Source organism: Lepidochelys olivacea (assembly GCF_965140295.1).
Source record: "Lepidochelys olivacea isolate rLepOli2 genome assembly, chromosome: 7".
NCBI lineage: Eukaryota > Metazoa > Chordata > Testudines > Cheloniidae > Lepidochelys > Lepidochelys olivacea.
Window position 1 is genome coordinate 6215243 of NC_140417.1, and position 23704 is coordinate 6238946.

At 45.7% G+C, this 23704-nt stretch overlaps 1 protein-coding gene across 5 annotated transcripts in view; it reads right to left on the minus strand.

Moving 5' to 3' along the window:
* ADAMTS9 (ADAM metallopeptidase with thrombospondin type 1 motif 9) overlaps positions 1-23704 on the minus strand; it is a 141401-nt gene that overhangs the window by 54115 nt on the left and 63582 nt on the right. For all 5 annotated transcript variants that reach the window (XM_084633186.1, XM_084633185.1, XM_084633184.1 and 2 more), the window contains 12 exons: positions 19859-20025; positions 19617-19746; positions 18731-18857; positions 15159-15369; positions 13913-14077; positions 12285-12449; positions 11175-11294; positions 7018-7122; positions 6702-6869; positions 6194-6481; positions 4953-5114; positions 4177-4353 (listed from right to left, as the gene is read on the minus strand). In XM_084633186.1, the coding sequence (XP_084489312.1) occupies positions 4177-4353; positions 4953-5114; positions 6194-6481; positions 6702-6869; positions 7018-7122; positions 11175-11294; positions 12285-12449; positions 13913-14077; positions 15159-15369; positions 18731-18857; positions 19617-19746; positions 19859-20025 (1985 nt within the window). The remainder of the gene's footprint in view (positions 1-4176; positions 4354-4952; positions 5115-6193; positions 6482-6701; positions 6870-7017; positions 7123-11174; positions 11295-12284; positions 12450-13912; positions 14078-15158; positions 15370-18730; positions 18858-19616; positions 19747-19858; positions 20026-23704) is intronic.

Consider the following 23704-nt stretch of genomic DNA (forward strand, 5'->3'; position numbering starts at 1 on the left):
CAGAAGAGAAGGGAACAGGTTGTGAAGCCTGTGATAAGTAATTTCTTCATTATACAGATATCATATCAATGTACAGCTGTGCTATCTATTAGGGTACACTGTAATGCAATCATTTATTTTCTTGAGAAAACATATACCCTGATTATTTACCCTCTAATCACTGTATGCCAGTAGTTGGAAGTGCTCAGTTTTAACAGGATTGTTTGCAGTGTTGTTGTAGCCCCCTTATTTAGCAAACCAAAGTCTAGATTATTGGAAGGCTTTTGATAAACTGTACACAGCCTTTCAGATGTTGTTCTGCAAATGCAGTTATAGGACTCAAGGCCCAGACTGATCTGCCCATGTGGATCCAATGGCAGAATGAGGGCCACTGTCTCTCCTGCAAGTATTTGACATAACCCCCATTAAAATCACTGAGTACAATACTCATGCAGTGAGGGTATAAGAGACCCACCTCAATAACTACAGAGATATTACTAGTAGGTACCCTATGATTTGTTTACTCTTTCAAAGAACTGGCTTTCACAACTCTAGTGCCCAATTTGCCAAGACCTCTGTGTAAGAAACTCGCATCAGCTTCAGTGGGGATTCTATACTCAGGAGGATGAAATTCTGATCCCATTAAAGTCAAAGGAGAAACTCCCATGGACTTCAATTGGATCAGGATTTCACCCAGACAGCTTTTGGATAAATGGATTCAAGGTTCTGAGTGTACTGATTCTTGGCAACCTAGTTTTTAAAAGTGTGTGAATGTTCCCTTTCACCATTTGCATGTACATAAAAAGTTGTTCTTTGTCACCCAACTTAATTATGCACGTGAATTTTACGAAAGTATTAGTTCTCTCCAGTAACAGTCTTTATATGTAAGTGTCCTAAAAGCAGGTCTATCAGATGGATTATGATTCCCCCAGGGCTTGAACACTAAATGTTCTTGAATAAACAAGGAGTTTGAAAGGTACCACATGGTTCTGTGATTCTTTTCTTCCCCGGGAATGTCCATCACAAAGGTAATGCTGGGTGCATTTACACCAGCCATGTCATATGATAATGGTATGATTTCACACACAGCTTTACAAAAAAATAAAAAAATCTCTGGGCTAAACCCTGAAATGTTTAGGTGAGATAAACCTCCCCCACTTTGATTTCATAAAAGGTCACTACAGAATTTGCCTGAGTAAGGGCTGCAGGACTAACTATTAATAAAATGAGCAGTCTAAGTTCTGATGTTTTATATAATACATTTCAGTCAATCATGCAAGAACACTACCCAGTTAAATACTTGCATGAAAGGACTCATCTGTACTTCACAGTCACAGTGAGAGGTTTTAGAGCACTAGCGTTATTTCAAAAGTAACTAAATGTATCTCTTTCTAAATATAGCTTATATTACTTAGTATGGACGACTAATTTCCTTAGAGTAGCACTAAATAAATAATAATGATTTTTAAATAACCATTGACGGAAGATAATCTTACATTGCCAATTCAGAAAGGCTTGCCATCTTATAGCATTAAGTGTATTGTTGCAGTTTAGCATACGACTCAAGAAATCATTATACAAATTCATTTCTGATTACTTTCTACTTGTCTTTAATTTTCACTGTTTGATGTTAACATTAAACATTGTAAATGTATGCAATATTTATATAAAATTAAATAACAATACTGGAAAAATAAATACACTTTATTACATAAATACATAAATCCATACTGCTGAAAAGTTTCAGCTAATACTATACTCTTGTTTCAAAAGTGACCAAAAATATGGTAGTGACACTCCACCTGAACAGATGAAGTCTGAACGGCTACAGAATGACGTCTGCAATCAATGTCAGAACTAGAAGCAAGTGAGGTGATACAATAAAAGAAAGTTGGACTCTCCCCTACGACCTACTGTAGTAGCCCATGGTAATATGAAAACGAGGGATACGTAGAAATTTATTATATTTTTCAGGAGAGACAAAACTTTGGTTCCTTGTTGAGCCCACAGGTCCTCAAATACAGCTCTAGAGTCACTTATGGCAGAGCTCGGGCAAACAACAGATAAGATACTTCACATGAAAAAGCAAGACCCTATACGGCAATAATAGTGGCTCAGCTCTGAAAATCTTTCTCCAGCGGGAACGTTGCAAGAGAAGGGACAGTAGGAGCGGGTGACGCTGCTACTGAATACTTTGGTCGCAAGATTCTCCACTGACGAGTTAGAGCAAACTTTAATTAACACAAGACTAAGAACACAGTTTAGGACTGCATGCACCCCAGTGCTGCAAGACTGATTCTGCACATCTGACCCAGCTCATCGACACCTGGCATCAATGGGAGGTTTGGCTGGGGAAGGAATGCAGGATGGAGCCCTGTCTATCAAACACTGGGGGGGGCAGATTCAGCTGTGGTGGAAGCGGGCACAACCCCACTGAAATCGATAGTTATGATAGAGCTGTGTACAGCCCTATGATCTGTTCCAGAAAAGACATGGTGATAATGCCAAATGCTGGAGGACACCAAAACCCAACAGAAGAGGCTAGCCATCTTGCTTGGGTCTTGCAAACATTCAAGCACATGAAACAGAAGTTAGCAGCAATTTTCAGGACGTAGTTGTGGGAGAAAACAACTGCCTCGGGGACTGAGTAGTGCTCAGCTCGTTCAGTCAGCACCAACTATCCGTATAAAAGTGATACATTAGCACCTCAAATTAATCACTGTCCCTTGTAATGATGAAGCACCGTATAAATACTAGTCAGCAATGTTATGGCTATCACATAATTCACTGAGGTATGAAAAAAACAGAAATGTTACCAAAAGCATCCACAGAAACTACAATGATATTAAACTCCAGCAATGTGATGTTAAAACCATAGTGTTTAAGGAAGTCAATATATTACAAAAAGGCCTCATTTTTTTATAAAGTGCTTTCAAGTCAAATCACCTTTAAAAAACCTTCAGCTATGTTTAACAAAATATACAATACATTTTGACACGTGTTTGCGTGTCATTTTAAAATGGTCACATCAACGGTTTTCATTTTATCTAGCCAGTGTCCCAAGTCCCACACTCACTTTGGTGTAAGAGCACCTGTTAGCAACCAGCCAGGAGCACTAGAATTCCACTTGTCCTCAGGTGGAGAGGGCCTTTTATACAGGAAGTCAGTATTATTCTGTGGAGTTCACCTTGCAGAGCAGACAGATCCCAGGCTGGGCAGGGTAGAGTTTTAAAGTACAGGACACTATATAATGGTCCCGATCATCCCCTGCATTAGAGCCACTTTGCGCAGCTGGAGCCGTGGACGGAATACCGCAGTGCAGGAGAATCATCCCAGTGGCACAGAGCCAGCATCACCACTCCCATTCCACTCCCCTCCCAGAGGTTGGAGAGGAAAGGTGACCTAAAGAAAGGGGGCTTCCCTACTTCCTGTTGATCCCCGGCTGCCATAATAGTCCCACACGGGCAGCTAGTGTAATTTAGAGCAGTGGCTGGGGATCGGACCAAGGATCAGAGAAATATGCAAGGGTAGCTTAAAACCACTTTAAGCCTGGCCCCTCATCAGTTGCACTATATGATCCACAGCTGAGAATAAAGGACATTATATATATAAACATACATGTATATATATAGAAATACATATACATGTATATATGCATTATACTAAAGTAGGAACGTGCCTGTGTTTTCTGTATGGGTGTGTATATATTTATAAACTAATACATACACACTTATAAAGACATATACTTGCGAATGAGGGCAACTTAGCACCAAAATCCTCCCATAACTATAATTTTTTTTGCAGAGAAAATGCAACATGGGCAATAATAAGTGCACAATAAAATATTAAATATAATCAAAACTTTCGTTTAAATTTAAATATACTGCTTAAAATGCCAGGTTTTAATTTGCATGCAAAGAACTCAGTCATAACCAAGACTCGTAATGCATGGTGCTTGCAATGTAATAAAATGTACAAAGTTGGTTATCTAGCAGAAAGTGCCTTTTAAATTAAAGGAGTTTACTTCGCTAATGTAAGCCCTTCCTGAATGCGTCACTCTGAGTCTACTGTAAATAATCTTCTTTAAGTGCAGTTTTATGACACAAAATATTAACACCTGGGCTTTAAGCGTATTAGATTTGTTGTTATGGAACATCTATAAAAAGAGTCACAAAGATAAATATGTGATGGTCATACCAAGCTCCAAGGACCAGAATTCCAGGCAGCATCTCTAGGACAGTCCTGCATATTGCACCGCTCACGGTCTGGTGGTTTGTCGAGAATTTCACAGCTCAGATCTGGAAACCGTTCACCATTAGGGCGCTGACACACCACAAGCCTTGTTCTTGTTCCCGCACCACATGCCTTTGTGCACTAGAGAAAGGAAATCAACAGAGTAGTTATAATATTAGTAATTTACATATTGAGCATTGTCTGCCCCAACCTCCATTGAAATCAACGAGAGTCTTTCCACTGACTTCAGGGTGGGGCGAGACAGGCCCCAGAAGAGGGTGTTGGTATTTTTTTAAATTTCAGAAGGGACCAGAGGTTTTGGGGGCCGCTATTTTTGGGTACTCAAAATAAGACACATTAAATGAGACCAACTTTTAGAAAGCGCTAAACATCAGCCAAGTGCTTTTGAAGATGTCTGAAGCTGGACACTAAACTCACTACAGCAAGTTGACATAATTCAGATGAGTAGCTTTTCTCTCAAAAAATGGCCCTTTTAAATAGAGTTTTCAAAATCTGTCATTGTCCGGAAATGTTTCTGCGATGTGCTTAATTGAAAACATTACCAGATTCTTTACAGAACTGTTTCAGTTCCCAAGAACTCGCTTTTCAGTAAACGAAACATTTTGTTAACCATTGGCAGTATTTTTTATTTCCAATTTTCAACTCCCCACCCCGCCCCCCAACTGAAAACCTTGGCGTATGTCTTTTTAGAGACAGGAAAAGTTTAACTTGGTTCTCACCTCTCCCCAGCTGCCATAAGCCCACTGCGGACAAGGGCCAGATTCACACGATCTCTGCTCAACAGGTTTTGCTTTCTCATCACAGTTACTCGCAGTGTATCCGTTTTCATCCTGGCACACCACAACCCGCCGCTGGAATCCCCCAGCACACGTACTAGAGCACTGCAACACACAATCACCCACGATGCCATCAAGTCCAGTTTGTGCTTAGCTTTCACTGGCTCTCCCGAAGGACCATCAGAACACTCAGCTATGGGAGTGAGCTCGCGCAACAGGAAGCAAAACCCCCACCTCTCGCCAAAGGAGCTAGAGTTAATAGACAAATGTCAGGTCTCTGGCATTAGCCTAACTAACATCCTTTTACCTTTGCAGCATAGGCGCCGACTCCGTGGGTGCTCCAGGGCTGCAGCCCCGCCGATCAGCTACTCCCCCTCCCTCCCAGCGCCTCCCGCCTGCCACGAATCAATTGTTCAGTGGCGTGCAGGAGGCACTGGGGGGGAGAAGGGGTAGAGCGAGGACAGGCACACTCGGGGGCGGGGCGGGAAGAGGTGGGGCAGGACCTTGGGGGACAGCTTGGAGTGGGGGCAGGGCCTGGGGTAGAGCAGGGGTTGAGCACCCCCCGTGAAATGAGGAAGCTGGCACCTAAGCTTTGCAGTCTACGTGAATCAAGCAGAAAAGCCTGTTTTTACAAACATTAAATCCCCCGTGACGCTTTAGGCCCCAGCTCAGCAAAGGAATTCTGCATGGGCATAACTTTAAGCGCCTGAGCAATTCCAGTGACTTCACTCAGATATTTAAAATTCCTCCCATCACCTTGCTAAAGTGGGACCTTAGCAATGCACTGTTTCAACTCTGCGTTCACAAGTTTTTTTAGAAAAAAATAAGAAAGTCTCAATTGTGGTTGGTCGCTAGCCCTGAGCAAGAAGCAGAGCTGAGCTGCCCCAGGAGAAGACCAGGAACCATACGATGACTCAAAGGCACCATCTGGTCTCTAGTAAGTCCTTTGTCTCAAGGGAAGTAATGCTGCCAGCCCTATGCCCAGCACAGATTACTTACTCTGCCATGCCTTCTGGTGCTTTGGAGGAGCAGAGCTAATACACGGGCAGAGGAATACACAGAGGCTTGAGTCATATGGGTAGTGAGTGCAGGGGAGTAAAGTGGTACCTTGTTGCACATCTGTGCAGGGGGAAAAGGAACACAAGGGTCATAGTTTGACCTGAAGTGAATAAATTGACACTTACAGCACCCCATGGGCCAATTCTCCATTGGTTGTCTCCTGGTATGTGCGCGGGGCCAGTATTCTGGTTTGGGTTTCCCCCCGGGTGGGATTTCGGCTGATGCTCCGGGTATGGGAAAGGGTGGATTGGCCTGCCGTAGTCATGGATGTTCTGACAGGAAGACACAGAGCAATCCTGGTCCGTTGCCGGGAGATCATCTGGATCGCATTCACTTCTATCGACCACCTGATCGCTGTAATTCAAGCAGACCACCTGCCGCGTTGCCTTACCTTGGCCGCACGTCACTGAACACTGCATTGACAAGTGGAAAAGAAGACACTTTCATTTCCAGCCTGGATAGATGTTTTTTAAAATGAAACCACTTGCTAATAAAAAGAAGTTGAAACATCTCAACTTCCTTGCCTTTTACCTCAGAAGAGCACTGGATGACAGAGTACATTGGAAATATATGACATAAATTGCAGGAACAGGCCATATAGATTATACTGTGGTAAGAACTGGATTTGCTTACAGAACTCCACTCCAGGGCTTTCCATTGTCCACATGGCATTACGGAGCACACTTCTGTCGCTGAAGGCTTAGGGAGATGAAAACAGGCAGCTTCATCAGCCACTGATCCCTGATCATCACGACAGCTGACATATCTCATCCTGGTACCTTTCCCACATGTCATCGAGCACTAGGAAAGATCAACAAGTAGTTTAGTGAGAAGTCATCTCCTGTCGTTCAAAGGCACAGATTTTGGGATAAAAATCAAATAATATAATAATAATCGATAACAAAAAACGTGTCATCTTATAAAATGTAGCCAGTGACCACACACTTACGGGTGTCCAAGATCCAAATCTCCATTGTGTCCTGTGAACACTGGGCATAGATCTTTTCGTTTCTGGAGCAGCTGGACGGAGAGGACATGCTGCTATTTCACAGTCCTACCAAACAAACGTATGAGAGAAAATGAAAAATATGCTCCAGGTAAGTAATCTCCACAATGTGGTTAAGAAAGAAGGAAAAATATACTTTGCCCTACAATCCGCTATTTACAGACTCTTCACTTTAATAGAGGCAGGTTCTGCTCTCAAGTCCTCATGACAGCTCTGCAAAATTTGAAATCAATACATTGTGGGGGGCGGGGAAAAGAGGGGAACTGACAGCAGAATTGCACTTAGCTTTTGATTTGCCAGTATCCTCACAATCATATGTCATCTGCATTTATGATGATGAACTTCCAAAGAAAGGAGTTTGGGGGACAAGAGTAGAGATTGTCACCAAGAGGGCAATAGGCATTCCAGCCCCTAACAATTTTCAATGGCAGTTGGGCTCCTAACACCCTTAAGCACTACTGAAAAATACCAGCCAAACTAAGTTTTTAAATCACAGGAAAAAAACTGGACCTGGAGCAAATGTATTTAACATAAGTCACGCTGGTTTTGGAAAGAATGAGACGAAAATTTAACTTTCCTCAAGTACGTTCCAAATAGGGAACTGTCTGGTCAATGTCTTATGCCTCTTTCAATGAGGCTTTCACAAAGCAGTGTGGCCAAGAAGACAGAGCACTGAACTGGTACTCAGGAGTCCTGGGTTCAATCCCTGCATCTCCCACTGGCCTGCTGGGTGACCTTGGGCAAGTCACTTCACCTCCCTATGCCTCAGTTTCCCCAACTGTGATCTAGAAATCTATTCACTGATCAATGACTGAAAACTCAACCCCCTTCTACTGGTGAATGAAATGCTGAAATCTCTGCCAAACGTACCTTGACTGAAACAGAGTCTCTCGAGTGTATTAAATGTAATAAATAATCCAAAATAATTGGAACAGAACAAGGAGATGGAATGTGACTGTACATATTTCCCATGATGAAAAATGCTTCTGTTTTGCAAATTACGTAATTTTAGCACATACTTTCCGCCTCTGAAGTAAGATACTGTATTCTGTACCTCTGCAGAACTTTCCCTATCTAATTGCATCCAGATACCATCCACACTGTGATACACAGAGAAGCTGAATTTGGATGTAGGACTAGATGTTATTCTATCCTTCTCAACCGGAAGCATGATAAACTGATGAGTGGACAGTATCAGGAGTTCTGAGAGCCAGAACTGATGAGGTCAGGCAGGGGCCATCAGTATAATCTGAGCTGCTTCTTGTCTTACCTTCCTTAACATCTTTGGAATTAATGGAAAAGGAAGGAAAGCCTACACCTAAAACTACAAATTGTAGATGTTTCTTCTGTGCAGGATTTATCTACACATGGAAGTAAGCTTCCTATAAGGTCAGGGTCATGAACCAATGCATAGGATATAAAGTGGGAATAATTGAAGCAAGAGTTACCATACCAAATTTGGTGCATCTAATGTATTTGTAATAATTTCCGAGATCCAGGATCAGATGACAACCTCTTTTCTTTTTTGGTATGAGGAAATAAGGGGGATATAAGCCCTTTCCCACAAATTTTTGAGGTACCCATTCCGTCGCTCCGAGATTGATTACGTCATCTCCCTCTTGATGCATAGTGCTCTCATGAAACTAGTTACTAAAAAGGAACTATAAGGATGGGAGGCACAGATGGAAACTGAATGGTGTAACCATCCTCAAGACATGAAGAATCCACTGTAATCCAACCCTCCTGGGACAAAAAAGACAGATAGGAACGAAGCGAGGGAGGAAAAGGTATAGATCCTTGTAGATTAGTCCAAGATCATTGACTGTGGCATCAAATCTGATGCTTTTGCATCTTTCCTGATTGTGATGTTAGCAAAGAGGATGATGGACCAGCTCTCTTCTTTTGATATCTCAATCTCATCTAGGATTGGTGAGACGATCTCTGTTGATAAAAGTTTCAGAAAGGTGTAGTGTTCCAATATCTCGAGGAAGAAGGGTGAAGACAAAATTGCTTCCTTCTAAATACTAATGTGTATAAACTCAGTGATCTAATAGTGGATCTTGAGCCTTTCAATGAGTGAAGACACTCATCCATTATAGTACTAAAAAACTGTCCATTGAATGGCAAATCTTCAATGGTTGCCTGTACTTCCTTAGGCAAGCCTGATGCAGACAACTGTGATACACATTTCATAGCCATTGAACGGACACCAGTATCAGCAGCGTCCAATGCAACCTGCAGTGCGGTTTTCGCAACTGAGTGACCTTCTTCACAGATCGATCTGAATTCATTTGTAATTTCTACAGGTATCTTGTTCTTAAAATCAGACCGAATATCCCATTGAAGAATATCTTATTTAGACAGCATGGCTTGATTATTAGCTATCCTAACTTGTAAACAGCGAGGAATCATTTTTCCATCCAAAGAGGTCTAGTCTCCTTGATTCTCTTTCTTTGGGTGTTGACTTTCCTATTTGTTTTGATTTTGCATTTTCAGCAGTGACAAGTGAAGATAGAGTCGGAGGAGTATAAAGATACTCTAAACCCTTGGACAGTACTGGATATCTATGATCAGCACACTGTGAAGTAGTGGCAACTGAGACAGGAGTAACCCAGAGATCCTTTGCCAGATCGAAAATTCCTTCATTTATAGGTAGCGTGACTCTACTCTGTGATGCTGTTCGTAAAGCATGGGCAGATTATTTATGTATACAGTAACTGAAGTTCTTCAAGATGTTTTGTCCTGTGGGAGCTCCATGTCAGGATGTGTGTGCATCTGCATGCTCTTGATTGGAGAGGGTTTTTGTCAGCAATGCCCTGTGCATCCTTATGGTCTGGTAGGAGGTTATGCAGGGAGGAGAAGACCCTCCACTGCTCCGTTTTCTATTCATGGAGCCCAGATGCAAGGACAGCAGAGCAGAAGAGAAGGAGGGTGGGGAGTGGAGCACAGGGACAAAACATCTCAAAAAAACCCTCCTGTTCCTTACAGATAAGTAACTGCTCCTTCTTCGTCGAGTTATTGTGCCTAGGGCGACACGTAGCCTGCCCACACTCACCAGCCACCGCAGCTGGGGACTGGGGACAGGGCACTGCTGGCCAAGAGCCAGCACGCAGTGGGGGGCTGTGCTGACGGCAATGCAAAATTGCCTCATCATCAGCCTTGCACACCCATCCCTATTGTTGGCCACTGGACCCCACCCTCAGCCCGCACTCACCACTGGTGGGCGGCTGGCGAGAAAGGATCCGGCCAGCAGCAGGACCTGCCAGTACGGATGTGCGGGAGACAGAAAATATGGGACAATTTGCCCATTTTCAAGAAAAAGCCAGTATAGCTGCAGGAGGGCTTAAAAACGGGACGTCTGGTCACCCTAGGCATGCTCCATGGTATAGAACTGACAATAGGAAGCCCACTATGGCTTCGACATCAAAAACAGAGCACGTGACAACTACAACAAGGCTGTACAGATCCATTTCACGGCATATGTACACGTTAAATCCTCACCAGATCTGGCAAAAATGCACACTGGAGCACCCTGCCCGCTGCCAGGTTTGCTAACAGAGAGGCCATGATCTACAAGCTCTGCTGCTCTTGTCTGAGATCTGCCAAAAACACTCAAGTTGGCCACCGAGGGTCCATCTCCACTGCAATTAAAACCCCGGGACTAGTCCATGCCAGCTGACTCAGGCTCACAGGGCTGTTGAACTGTGGTGTAGACATTCGGGCTCAAGCTGGAGCCTGGGCTCTAGGACCCTGCGAGACGGAAGGGTCCCCAAACGTCTACACCTCAATTAAAGAGCCCCACGGCCCGAGCCCTGTGAGCCATGTCAGCTGGCACAGGCCAGCCGCAGGTGTCTAATTGCAGAGTAGACCTTATGCCCTCAGCTGGTATAAATTAGCATGGTTCCACTGAAAGTCAGTAAAGCTATATTGATTTGCAGCAGCTGAGGACCTGGCCCAGAGATCTTCAAAAGAGCAGATCTTGGTATTGATTTACTAAGCCAGGAACAATTAATAGAGAGGAAAGGCATGCTTATTTTATCACTCCCGCAAGAGGCAATGTCTGGACGGGAACAAGAGATGAAGAGAAGTGTAACATTTACCTGTGTGTCCGTCGGTCGAGTAGCAGCGTTACACTCATTGTCATCCACTACTGATACATACGCACCGACAACACATTTCACTGCTCTCATTTGGTAGCCCTGCCCACATGTCACTGTGCACTGGGAGGGGGGAAAAAAACAAGACAGACGTGCACGTGACTGAATAAAGATTTGACCTGGAAAGTATTAAGCAGGGGTAGTGTATTTGAAGCGCATCATTTCTTTCATAACATCCACCAAAAGTAAAAAAGCCATTTTCTTCTACTTCGGTCATTTCAGCTTAAAAGGAGGTCAAACTTAATTCACTGCTTCTGTCGGAATCCTGCATGCTTCATTTATCATCTTCAAATATGGATGTATGAGTGTTTAAATGATTTCCCATTCTGTGGGATATGAATTTAGTGTAATCCCTGTCACATTGCTTTGCATGCAGGCTGTGCAAGCTTCCAGTAACATACCATGATCATGAATGAAAGGCATTGTGCCAATCAGTAATTTGTGTGGTCCGGCTAATTATTATTATTTTTTAATAACTAAATCATAAAAGTTACAGCTGTGGTGGAAATCAAGAAGGCAGAATCCTCTGGAAGAAATTAGCACAGATTGCTTATTTTCCCTTTGTGAAAATTAATATGAAACAGACAACAAAAATGAAGGCAAGATTTTGAAAAAGGGCTGCGGAAAGTCAATGGGTGCTGCACTTAGGAAAATCAGGTCACTTATTATTAAAAGGAGGTAATATTGCCTAGTGGATAAAGCACTGGCCTGGGAATCTGGGCACCAGTTCCAGCTTAGCTGTTGGATGACCTTGGGCAAGTCACGTCACCCCTCTGTGCCTCGGTTTCTCCATCTGTAAAATGAGGGTAATGATACTAATCTCCTTTGTGAAGTGCTTTGAGATGCCAAGCACTGCATCAGAGTGGGTATTGCTATTATTTAGGTGCCTAAATATGGACTTCGTAGTCTAAGCTTGGAAACCCATTTTTGAAAATCTTTGCCAATCTGTTATAAACACAAATGAAATTTAGCATGGTCCTGCTACTGCTGCCAGCTTTACAACAACAGACCATTTATACCAGGAGCAGAAGGAAACAGAGTCTCTTACATTACCTGTCCCCAGGGTCCTACTTGCCACGCCGCACATTCCTGCTGCTGACAGGTCTGCACAGAATCGGGCTTACTCTCCGGATCACAAAACCTGTCATTTAATCGATCTTCTCCAAACTGGCACCAAGTCTGGCGATGTTTGTGCCCTTTCCCACAGGTTACCAAGCACTGCAAGGAGCAAATCACAAACTCGAGGTCAGATCCTTCGCTGGTGTCAATGGAACTATGGTGATGGACACCAGTTGAGAATCTGCCCGTGATATTAAAATCAGACCAGAAACCGCCACCAAACAATTGTTTGCTTAGAGGTTTGTCTTTAACTAAGAGGAGTTGGTTCATGGCACCGACTGGAGCTTAGAGACACCTATGAGGGTCAAAACAAACATACAGTGAGGGTTGAAAATAACATCAAGTCAAAGAACGTGGAGAAAAATCAGGATTATTATTAATCACCCTTTTTGGGAAAATCAATGTAATGTACAGTGCAACTCATACAGGATTCAATGGGCTGGATTCTGGTGTAAACCTGGTGTAACTCCACTAACTTCCATGGGACTTGCTCAGCTTTACGGTGGTGTAACTTTCCCTGCGTATTGCTAACATCCTTGTTATTCGTGATGTTGGCTCCCTAGAACTTCTGAAGAAGTGCCAGAAATCAAAGGAGCAAATTATGGATGCTGTAGCATGAGGGCCAAAATGGGAGGTGTGCCGGGGAGAAGGGGTGCAGAAGCCCTTGCCTCCAAACCAATCCAGTGCAGAAGGCAGCCATGATTTGTTTCCAGGGACCAAGGAGCCTGGAAGGCCACACCCAAGCACTAGGTGACAGGACTGCTGGCAACATCTCTGCTAAGATGTAGCAAAGTGCTCCTCTTTCCATGTTCCCGCCAGCCCAAGCTTTCCAAAGGCATCACAACTCCAGAGGCTGACGCTCTCTCTTCCCGTTACATGGCTCATGTTCTTAGGAACCAGAGCTGGATCAGAGTCCACTCATTGAGGGAATTTTCCTCCATCATCTCATTTCTTTGACTCTGGAAAGAACACGACCCCTGGAGAAGTGAGCCTTGTTTCGATGAGCTGCTGAGGTTTCCGCTTGTGGAGCTAGGGGGCAGGAATTTCCTTCTCCATGAGCCCCCTGTCAAAGGCTACAGAGCACCCCTGGAGTTGAAGTAATGCCTCATTTCCCTATCGAAGGCACATGCTTTCCAGAGAGAAAAACGGTCAGTGGATCTGGAGGCTTAGGACCAAGGACGCTGCTTCCCCACTCCTCCCTCTATCCTGACTCCCAACTTTTCTTGTGTGCGGGGGTGAAGAGAGCCCCCACAGAGCAGAATGCTGCTACGCCCACGGGGCATAGGCCTCTGTGTGACATCTTTCACTCCTTTCTCACAGCAGAACCCCAGGGGCTCCAATGTGCCCCCTCTAAGGGAAAGAATCTGGTCTTTCGTAGCCATTCATTAGTCATCGGTACAGACAGGCGCATCAGCGCAGGCTGACTACTAAGTGCAGTGTTGCTGTAGCCGGGTCGGTCCTAGGATATGACACACAAGGTGGGTGAGGTCATATCTTTTATTGGCCCAACACCTGTGGGTGAAAGAGACCAGCTTTTTGGTTTTAAAACAGTGGACACTTACTTCTGACCAATCCCCTGTTCTCCACTGTGGACACAAGAAGTCACTACAGCGCTGTACAACGAGCTTCTCCTGCCGACTGCATTTACTGTCATCCAGAACATCATTGAGGGTGTTAACGCAGATGGCTCGTCGTCTCCTTGTGCCACCACCGCAACTTTTAGAGCACTGAAAGAGAAACTCAGTAAACACACCTGGGAATTGTACTCGGGGCCAGGCCAATAGTCTACCTAGTCCTGTAACCTGGACGAGAGATGCAAGAAACCCCATAAAGAACAACTGTACAAAAGCGCCCCCATGGGGTAAATTTCTTCCTAATCCTAGGCAGCTGATGGCTGGTTTTGACCAGAAGTACAAAGGTTTGTATCCCTTATATATATATATATTAAATCTTACCAAGCACAATAATATCTTGTGGCAATGAGTTCCACAGGTTTCATCATGGGTTGTGCCAAAAAAAGAATTCCGTTATTAGTTTTAAATTTGTGGCCTTTCGATTTCATTCAACTGGTGTCTCTTTATACTTGTATTATGAGAAACGGTAAATAGCAGTGGCCTGATTTAACTTCTTAATACCAATCATTGTTTTACATCCTCTACCATTTATACCAAGGTGCCATTACACCACTCGGGCACTTTACGTGGCCTCAAGATGTGTCAATGCCAAAACGGTGTAAAGGGGCCTCAGTGTAAATGAAAATGAGGCTGCATAGTATTTTAAAAAGTAAAGCTATTTATATTGCAGTCATGAAACAAAACCCTGTCTTTAGTTCAGTCTGCATGCTCAGGCCACACACAAACTCTTACTGATGATGGTGCTAGCAGTCGTGCGTGCAGAGAACGGTCAAGATCGGCCTTACGGACATCGGAGGAATGCAGAAAGCAATGGCGGATGGGTTACTGGGCAGCTTTGGACCCAGAGAACATGCTGAAAACCGTTTCCCAATTCCACGTGCTATGCATAGCTACCAGTTTCACAGACGAGCGCCTCCTGATGACGGATCCATGCAGGACTGACCGCCGGCAGAGTCCATCCCATGCACTATTCCAGCAGGCGGCTTCAAAGCAACAGCAGCGCACAGTTGAATGGCTCCGCCGCAAAAGCAGGACACTTTCCAAATCAACTTTTATTACTAGGTTAGGCTGACCAAGTGCCTGCCCCCCCTTGACTGAGAGCTGCCAAGAATACACAGGCTGTAGATTTGCACCTGAAATAAGGCAAATGTCACCACTCAGGTGACATACTTACATCTGACCAGGCTGAATACCGCCATCCTCCTACGTTACAGTCTCCAAAGCATTTTTCCCTAGTATTTGGCTTGGTTTGGCCACTGCAGAATCGATCGTCGACTTTCTCCGTCTTCCCTTCCGACCTACTGTACTTTGTGCAGTAGACCTCTAGTGTTCGGTATCCCAGACCACACTGCGCATTGCACTCGCTCTTTCTAGCAATATGCCACCTGGGCACACAAAAAAAAAAAGCCCCCCAAAAACCACCATCAGTAACTCTGCCAGTATTACACTATCTAAAGCAGAAAGTCTGGAAGAGCACGGGAACGCACGTGGTTTTGAGAGGAAAAGCGGAAGCAGAAAGGGTTACTGCTTTTTAGTATCCTATGTGTATAATGCAGTTAGTATCATGTTACATAAATAAGGAATATACATACTTTAACTATGCAGATTTGTAACTCATTACAACACCACCCAAAGCTTTGCATCTTCAAAGTGCTGTCTAAAACATTAGCTAATTACTCCTTGCATCACTCTTGGGATGTACATATGCAGTATTGGCCCCTTTTTATGGATGGGGAAACCAAGGCAATGAGTTTAAGTGACCTACCCAAGGTCACAGAGAGCCAGTGGCAGAGCAAGCATTAGAATTCAGGGGTTCCTGGCTTCTAGGCCTGTGTTCAGACCCCTAGACTATGCCTCACCCTCAGAAAACCAAAAGCTTTAAAAAAAACTTGGCATCAAATGTATTAAATTGTATGGGCATGAAGCATACGTCAAATGTAATTCCATGAAGCAGAATGCTTTAGCAAAACTTTCAGTCCTCTGAAGTGGAACTGAGTGATTTGTGCACCGGTACAAGATAGATGATACAAAGAAAGAGTTCTATCAGGGATTAAAAAGCACTTGCTCTCAGTGGGTGGGACTCTGGTCCTGGCGTTTGCCGGGGGGCTTCTATTGCCCGCAGGCAGCGATGCAAAAACGAAGGCCATTCAACTGAGAACCTCAGGGATTTCGTCCACCTTTCAGTTCTTGAACACACTTTCCTATCTACAGCCACCTCCTTGTGCTTTAGTCACCTTTCCTACCCTGAAGCTAGGAGATTAGACATCCTCCTTTAAGACTGAAATGGCAAGAAGGCAAGCATGCAATGTGTGTGGCATTCTCTCCAGAATAGTCCAGAATCACTTCCATGCAGTCCCCAAGCTGGAGAGATGTGGCTGCTGCTGACCCTGGACTTTTCCCATGTGGTTGCATTAAATTTAAGTCCACATACATGGTGCAGTTTTCATCAGGCACCAGAGGCCTGATTTTCACAGTTCCCATGGACTTTAGCTGGAGCTGTGGGTGCTCAGTGGTCCAGATGTGCTTTCCAATGTTTCCATACCCGCCTCATAGAATAGATCTGTGCAGGTGACGGGCGAATTTAATTCACACTATTGGGATTCCTCTCTCCAGAATCTGGGACTAACATGTTTTCCAATATTAGGACTTGATATAAATCTTAAATTATATCACAGGGTGCTGGACAGGTGGCAGAAAAAGCACGGTCCCGTCGACAGGCCACTGGACTGGGAAATTGGAGCCCTGCGTTCTATTCTTGGATCTGCCACTGATCTGCTAGGTGACCCTGGGGAAACCCTTCACCTTTGTTTCCCAGCCTTCATGTTGCCTTTGTATTTATCTTGCAAACTCTTTGGGGGCAAGGTTAGTCTCTTAATGTGCCATTATACAGATCCTAGCACAATGGGCCCCAGCCCAATAATAATTAACTGCATGTTTAGTCCTAAAGGCTTACTATCATACTTGGTCACGAGCAGTTGTGTTTATTCTCCCATCAATGGACTGAGGATACATGCAAGTAATTGCCATTAATGCGATCTACACAGGCATATTGCCCATGCGTCAGAGAGGCACCAGGCCCCAAGGCATGGAACATTTTTCATAGCTGTTGGGTAGAACCCTGCCTTTGCAGAGATACACCTGCATATCCGGGAGCAGAAGTTGGCCTTTCATACTCTTTTGAGGGTTCCTCTTAAACACCCCCAATCCACACTCCCATCCTCTACACATACACACACTCTTCTGGGTTTTATCCAAGTCCCCACCCTAAAGATCCTCCAATGCAGACACCATTTTTCCAGGCGAGGACTGCTAGACTGGTCTGCCTGTATCACTGCCTCTTCACCGGTTGTCCCCATCCCTGGAGGAAGTGCTTGTGGTTACTTCATTACAATTGCAGACTGGCAGGATGACACTGACACTGTGAATGGGGCTTGATTACATGAGGTCCTGAGAGCCCACTTGGAACTTGAGGGCACTCAGCACCTCACCCAAGCACCTTGCAGAATGAAGTCCCTAATTAGGGAACTAACTAATGTCCACTGAAGTTAATGGAATGAGACCCATTGACTTCAACAGGCATCGGATCAGAGCCCAGATTAGAGACTCCTGTATAGAAAATGTAGAGCTCCTCAACTTGGCCACAAGGCCAAACTCCAGGATAGTAGCTAGGAAAATAAAATAAAGATCTGGAACCAGTAGCTCCTGATTTACAGGTCAGTCTCAGATCTGTTATTGAGTTCCTAACTTTTACAGTTCCCGCCTCTGGAGCTTCCAAGCTGCACAATGGCACCTGAGTAGCCTTTCAGCTGTTACAGTGACCATCTGAGAGGACCATCACATTCTTAGATGGAATCTAGATAAAAACTAACCTGGCTCAGCAGCAGCCACTTAACCCCCCCCTCGGCCCACACTTTAGTTCAAAAGTTCACAATTTAGTGGTAGAACCTCCATCCATAGAGGTTTTTAAGGCCCGGCTTGACAAAGCCCTGGCTGGGATGATTTAGTTGGGGTTGGCCCTGCTTTGAGCAGGGGGTTGGACGAGATGACCTCCTGAAGTCCCTTCCAACCCTGATATTCTATAATTCTGTGAAAAGTTAAACAGGTCTAGAAATAATTGTTCTTTTAAAAACAGTCTTCCCCCCCAAAATCTTTCGCCATACTGTAATCGTCACAGGCCGCTGTTTGGCTAAGGACCTCATCCAGCAAAACACTTCAGCACATGCTAAGGTACAGCTCACGAGTACTCCTGCTGACTCCAGTAGGATGACTCACATGCTTAAAGTTAAGCACTTGCTTAAGTTGCTTTGCTGGATTTGGGCCTACTTTTGTTTGTTTTTTAAAGTTTGCAGACGGCTTCTCCTGGACAGACAAGACCGCCATGCAGTTCCCAGCCTTGTCGATCACGTCAGGATAGGAATCACAGGCATTTGTTTCATGTTTCTACATTTCTCAGCATCAAATAAAGGATGTGTCCCTTACAGTTAGTGCTGCTTTCACCATAGAAAGGCAAGCTGAAGTGAAGAGAGCAAAACGTGTCCCTGCTACAAGGAAGACTGTGGGCACCATTAACTCTTGGCTGACAGTGGCAGAATTCTACTCTGCAGAAGTCTACGAAAGCAATGTTATTGTCTGCTTCAGCTAGTGTAGGTCACTGAGAAATAAGGAACCACAAAAGGCAGTGAAAGGAAAGACGACTAGGCAATAAATATATGATGTAATGTATATACATGACTGAGTAGAGTGCACCTTAATTCACATTCTGTGCTACAAGGCTCAGTTACTGGATCAGGTTGGGGAATTCGATCACATCTTTGATCTGACACCATGAGTTGATCAGATTCTCTGGCACAAATGGGTTTCCTTTTTCGTTCCCCTAAATAGGAAAAAATAAATTTTTAAACACATACAGGAAAGTGATCCAATCTATTCTCTCTCTTTCTGTTTTCAAAATAGCTTCTTAAAAAAATTCAAATTGTGCTCTGCAAATCTATTTGATCTAGGGAATCTAGTACAGAGGTGAAATCTGCATCATGAACTCAAAAAAGGATCACCTTATTTAGATGGACGTTAGTACTACTGGTGAATGAGAGAGAGGTAGTGTATCACAACATAAGAACGGCCATACTGGGTCAGACCAAATGTCCATCTAGCCCAGTATCCTGTCTTCTGACAGTGGCCAATGCCAGATGCCCCAGAGGGAATGAACAGAACAGGTAATCATCAAGTGATCCATTCCCTGTCACCCACCTTGAGGTATATAGAGGTACAGAGACAGATGCTCCTGAATGCTAACCCCAGCTCTGACATTGACTCCCGTTGCAGCTCTGGGAACGAGAAGGAACTCTCTGTGCCTCAGTTTCCCCATTGCAACACTTCCCTACCTCATAAGGTTGTTGCGAGGCTCAGTGAGTGACTGTTTGTGAAGCACTTTGAAGACGAGAAGCACCAGAAAAGTGCTAAACATTATCAGCTGGCATAAGGCAGCATAGATCATTCCACTACTACAGTTCACGGAAATGATCAAACTCATATGAGATAATAAGTTCAGAGAAAGCAAGTGTAAATGCATTTGTTACCACCACCAAAATCCCGAAAATGCTGTGACTGATTTAAAATATTCCAAAGCACATACCTTGGCAAAGTTTACTGCAGGCTTGCCACGGGCCATAGATGTTCCAGTAATACTGCTGAGGTTTGTCTTCAATGGGGATATTGAATGTATATCGAACATCAGGGTTATATAAATTACCCACTGATAGAATCTGGGGAAAACAAAGACACATACGGATAAACTAAGAACAGTCAATATTTGCGCTATTTTCACTCAAATAAAACCCAGCGGAGGTGCGTTTGCGTGAAGAAAGTACACTTTACCTGAACAACGATTTCTTGCTCAATGCGCTCCGTAGAATTAATCCTTTCAATTGTATTGTCTGAGCCACTGTATTCGATCACAGCATTCCCAACTTTGATTTCCCTTTTAAACATGCTGACGACAAAGTCCCCATTTAAGATGAAGACTCCATGGCTGTTTGATAATGCTGCGCAAAAGAGGTAAAAACAAATCAACCCCACACTCACATAAGTAACTCATGCACTTTATTTGAGGTCCCATATATACACATTTTAACACTATGGGGCCAGACCCTTCGCTGGTGTAAACTGGTGTAGTAGCATTGGCTTCAGTGATTTCACTCCCTGATTTCCAGAGGTTGAGAAGCTTGCCCATACAGTTTTGGAAACGCCATGCTTGATGTCAGTGGAAGCAGAGGGAGACTCCACATATGACGGGATCAGGCCCCTAGGCTGGAGACATTGCCCCACTGTGGAGCCCAGCAGCCAGGTAGCAGGGTCAGGCAAGTCGAGGCAGTGATACAATTTTGTAACTTTGAGCCTTTTTTTGGGTTAAAAATCTTTATTTTGAACCCTGAAAAATAAGTAGTTTTTGGAGGTGGGGAGTTGCTGTAGTTTCCAAAGAGGGGATGGGGAGCAATCAGCAGGACAGGTCTTTTCTGGTCCCAGGCTGGGACTGACAAAAGGAGCCTCCCTCTGTGAGAAGAGCCCTCGGTTGTCCTAACTTACGGAGGGGCTGGGGGAACAGCTACTGCTTCCTGACAGCCTCCTGCATTGAGAGGATCTCAGGCTCGGGAACACTCTATCCCACGATGGTGTCTCTGATTTTAAATCAAGATTGGATGTATGATTAGATGTTGATAGATATTTGGCAGCACATGTGTGTGTTCCCTCTGCGCGCCGCAGCTCCAACCCTGCACAGACAGCTGGCACAGCAGACCTCGAGCAAACCACCCAATGACCACAAGATCCGTTAAGAGATGAAGGCAAGCTGCTTTGATCTGTTTCCTATCACTTAAAATCTATCTTTTGTAGTTAATACATTGTTTCTCTTTGTCTAAACCAGTGTGCCTTTGAGTGAAGTGTCTGGGGAAAAAGCCCTGCTCTGCGAGCAAAGGCTGTTGCATATCTTTACCACATCGAGGGTAAGGCAAACGTTATTAATGAGCTTACATTGTACAGATCCCTGTGCAGTGCAAGACGGTCTAATTTTGGGTTTATACTCCACGGAGGGGGGTGCGAACCTGGGAAGCTGGGAAATTGTCCGTCTGTCTGAGTGGGTTAGTGCAGCACTGACATAGCTCAGTTTGGGTGTGGGGTGCCATCTGCTGTCCCGTTGGGCGATAACAGGGCCTGGTGAGGCTGCCTGTGTCTCCCCAGCAAAGCAGTGTGAGAAAAGGGCCAGATAATCTGGGCGGGTAGAGGGGTGAGGCGGTCCTCCTGAGGGTGACAACCTGTCTGCACCCCTGTGGGTGACAACCCATCACAGATGCTTTTCTGAAACGTCTGCGCTAGGAATTATTTGGGGGCAGTTCTCTGGCCTGTGTTACACAGGAGGTCAGACTCAATCACAATGGTCCCTGCTGGACTTGGAACCTATGAATTATTTAAAGGTGATCTTGTAGATCGGGGTGGGTAAACTTTTTGGTCCGAGGGCCACATCTGGGTATGGAAATTGTATGGCGGGCCATGAATGCTCATAAAATTGGGTGCTGAGGTGTGGGAGGGGGTGAGAGCTCTGGGGTGGGGCCAGAAATGAGGAGTTCAGGTTGTGGGAGGGGGCTCTGGACTAGGACAGGGGATTGGGGCACGGGGTGTGTGTGAGGGCTCCAGCTGGGGGGTGCAGGCTCTGGGGTGGGGCTGGGGATGAGGGGTTGCGGGTGCAGGGGGGGTGTTCTGGGCTGGGACCAAGGGGCTCAGGGAGCAGGAGGGGGAATCAGTGCTAGGGCAGGGGGTTGGCGCATGGGAGGGGGTCAGGGGTGGAGGCTCTGGTGAGTGCTTACCTTAAGCAGCTCCTGGAAGCAGTGGCATGTCCCCCCTCTGGCCGCGGTTCCTGGCCAATGGGAGCTGCGGGGGCGGTGTTTGGGACAGGAGCAGCGCACAGAGTCCCCTGGCTGCCCCTACGCATAGGACTCGGACGGGGGTACGGAGCTGCTTCCGGGAGCCGCACAGAGCCATGGCATGCGTGGAGTGGGGCAAGCCCCTGACCCCACTCCCCAGCGGGAGCTTGAAGGCTGGATTAAAAGGTCTGAAGGGCCGGATGTGGCCCCCGGGCCATAGTTTGCCCACCCCTGTGGTAGATCCTCTTCCAGTAAAACCCGTTGGTTCTCTCAAGGAAGAGGGGCTCGAGGACCGGGGCAGTGACAATACAACTGCTGTGCCCGCAGCTGAGGAGCACTCCTGCTTATCGTGGTGTGCCATAGCTCCGCCCTGGGAGACCATGGGGCCGTGTACACTGCACACCCCTTATGGCGGCGTGCAGAACAGAGACACCGCACGACCCCCGAGCGTGAACAGAGACCCCTCAGGGACCTACCCTGCCCGGGTCTCTACACGCCCACACAGGGCCTTCCCCATCTACACTGCTACTTGTAGCAGAGCTTTTCCTAGGCATACGGAACTGCTGGTAACTTTCCCCACCACAGGGAAAGACTCCGCCGGGGGGAGGCAGCGGGGAAAGGCTCCGGCAGCTCCCCGTGGTGGGGGAAAGGCTCCAGCAGTTGGGGAACAGCTCTGGCAGTGGGAAGCCGCAGCGAGCGACCCGAGCCTTATCCCTATGGCCTCCCCCATGCCAGAGCCCTTCGCTGTCGCGGGTCGCTCCACACCACAGGGAGGAGGCTTTTCCCTGTGCCTCGTAGCTACACGGACCCGACAGGCCACTGCCAGTGGCGTGCAGTGTAGACAAACCCTTCAGGGAAGGTGGAATTTCCAGCTCGAGTGGACAAACCCATCCTCGCTCCGAGCAAGAGGCGTGAGCAACGAGAGGGGCTAGCCATGCTGAGTGCAGTCCCATCAGAGGCCCTAGGTACGTACGCAGGGCAAGCAGCCCTTCCTGCTGCCATGGCGAGACTGTGAGGGTCAGAACGCGAGCGCAGGCAGAGCTAGCATGGGGATGCCTGGCTGCGCTGGAAGTCACATCTGCCAGCTGCAGCGTCGGCAGATCCTAAGCTGGCCCCAGGCCTTATTAGAAGAAAGGCCGACTGCTGGGGGTTGCTCCTCAATACAGGGCACAGGCGGGGTGGCAAAGATGTGCCAGCGTGCTCTTTAAATAGAACATGTAAACTGCCCCCCAAATATTGCAACACCAGAATTACACAGATAAAGATGGGCTGGGCAAGGCTGTTCGCTGGAAAGGTTGTCAGGCTGTAGACCCTTTTCATCCTGCATTCAGGGGCATAGGGTTAGGGTACACGCCATCAAACTGAGCTGCCTGGATTTCACCTTCCAATGGAGTTCAGCCAGCATCATCCTTTTTTGTTTTATTCCAGATCTTGAGGTATGCAAAAGCACTGACGGCTTAAAACCTAACTGTTTTCTAAAAGGAACAGTTTCCTGCAAACAGCAGTCTGTTGAACAACTTCACACTAATGCGATTATGTAGCTAATTTCCTAAGTTAGTTTCCCCACCATTTCACCCATCACAGCTACATTACTACAAAGGCTCTCTACTGTAAAACCTAAAGCTACCATCAAAACGTGGAAGGTGTGGTTGAAACATAACTAGGAGAGAGAATAAAGCAAAAGATTGCTCAGCAGCTAACACGTTCATGGCCAAAGGAAAACCTCAAACTGCAGGATTCAGCCCCAACCAAATTCTTCATACTGTGACTTAATACTATTAACCAGCACTAAAACACATTAAAGGAA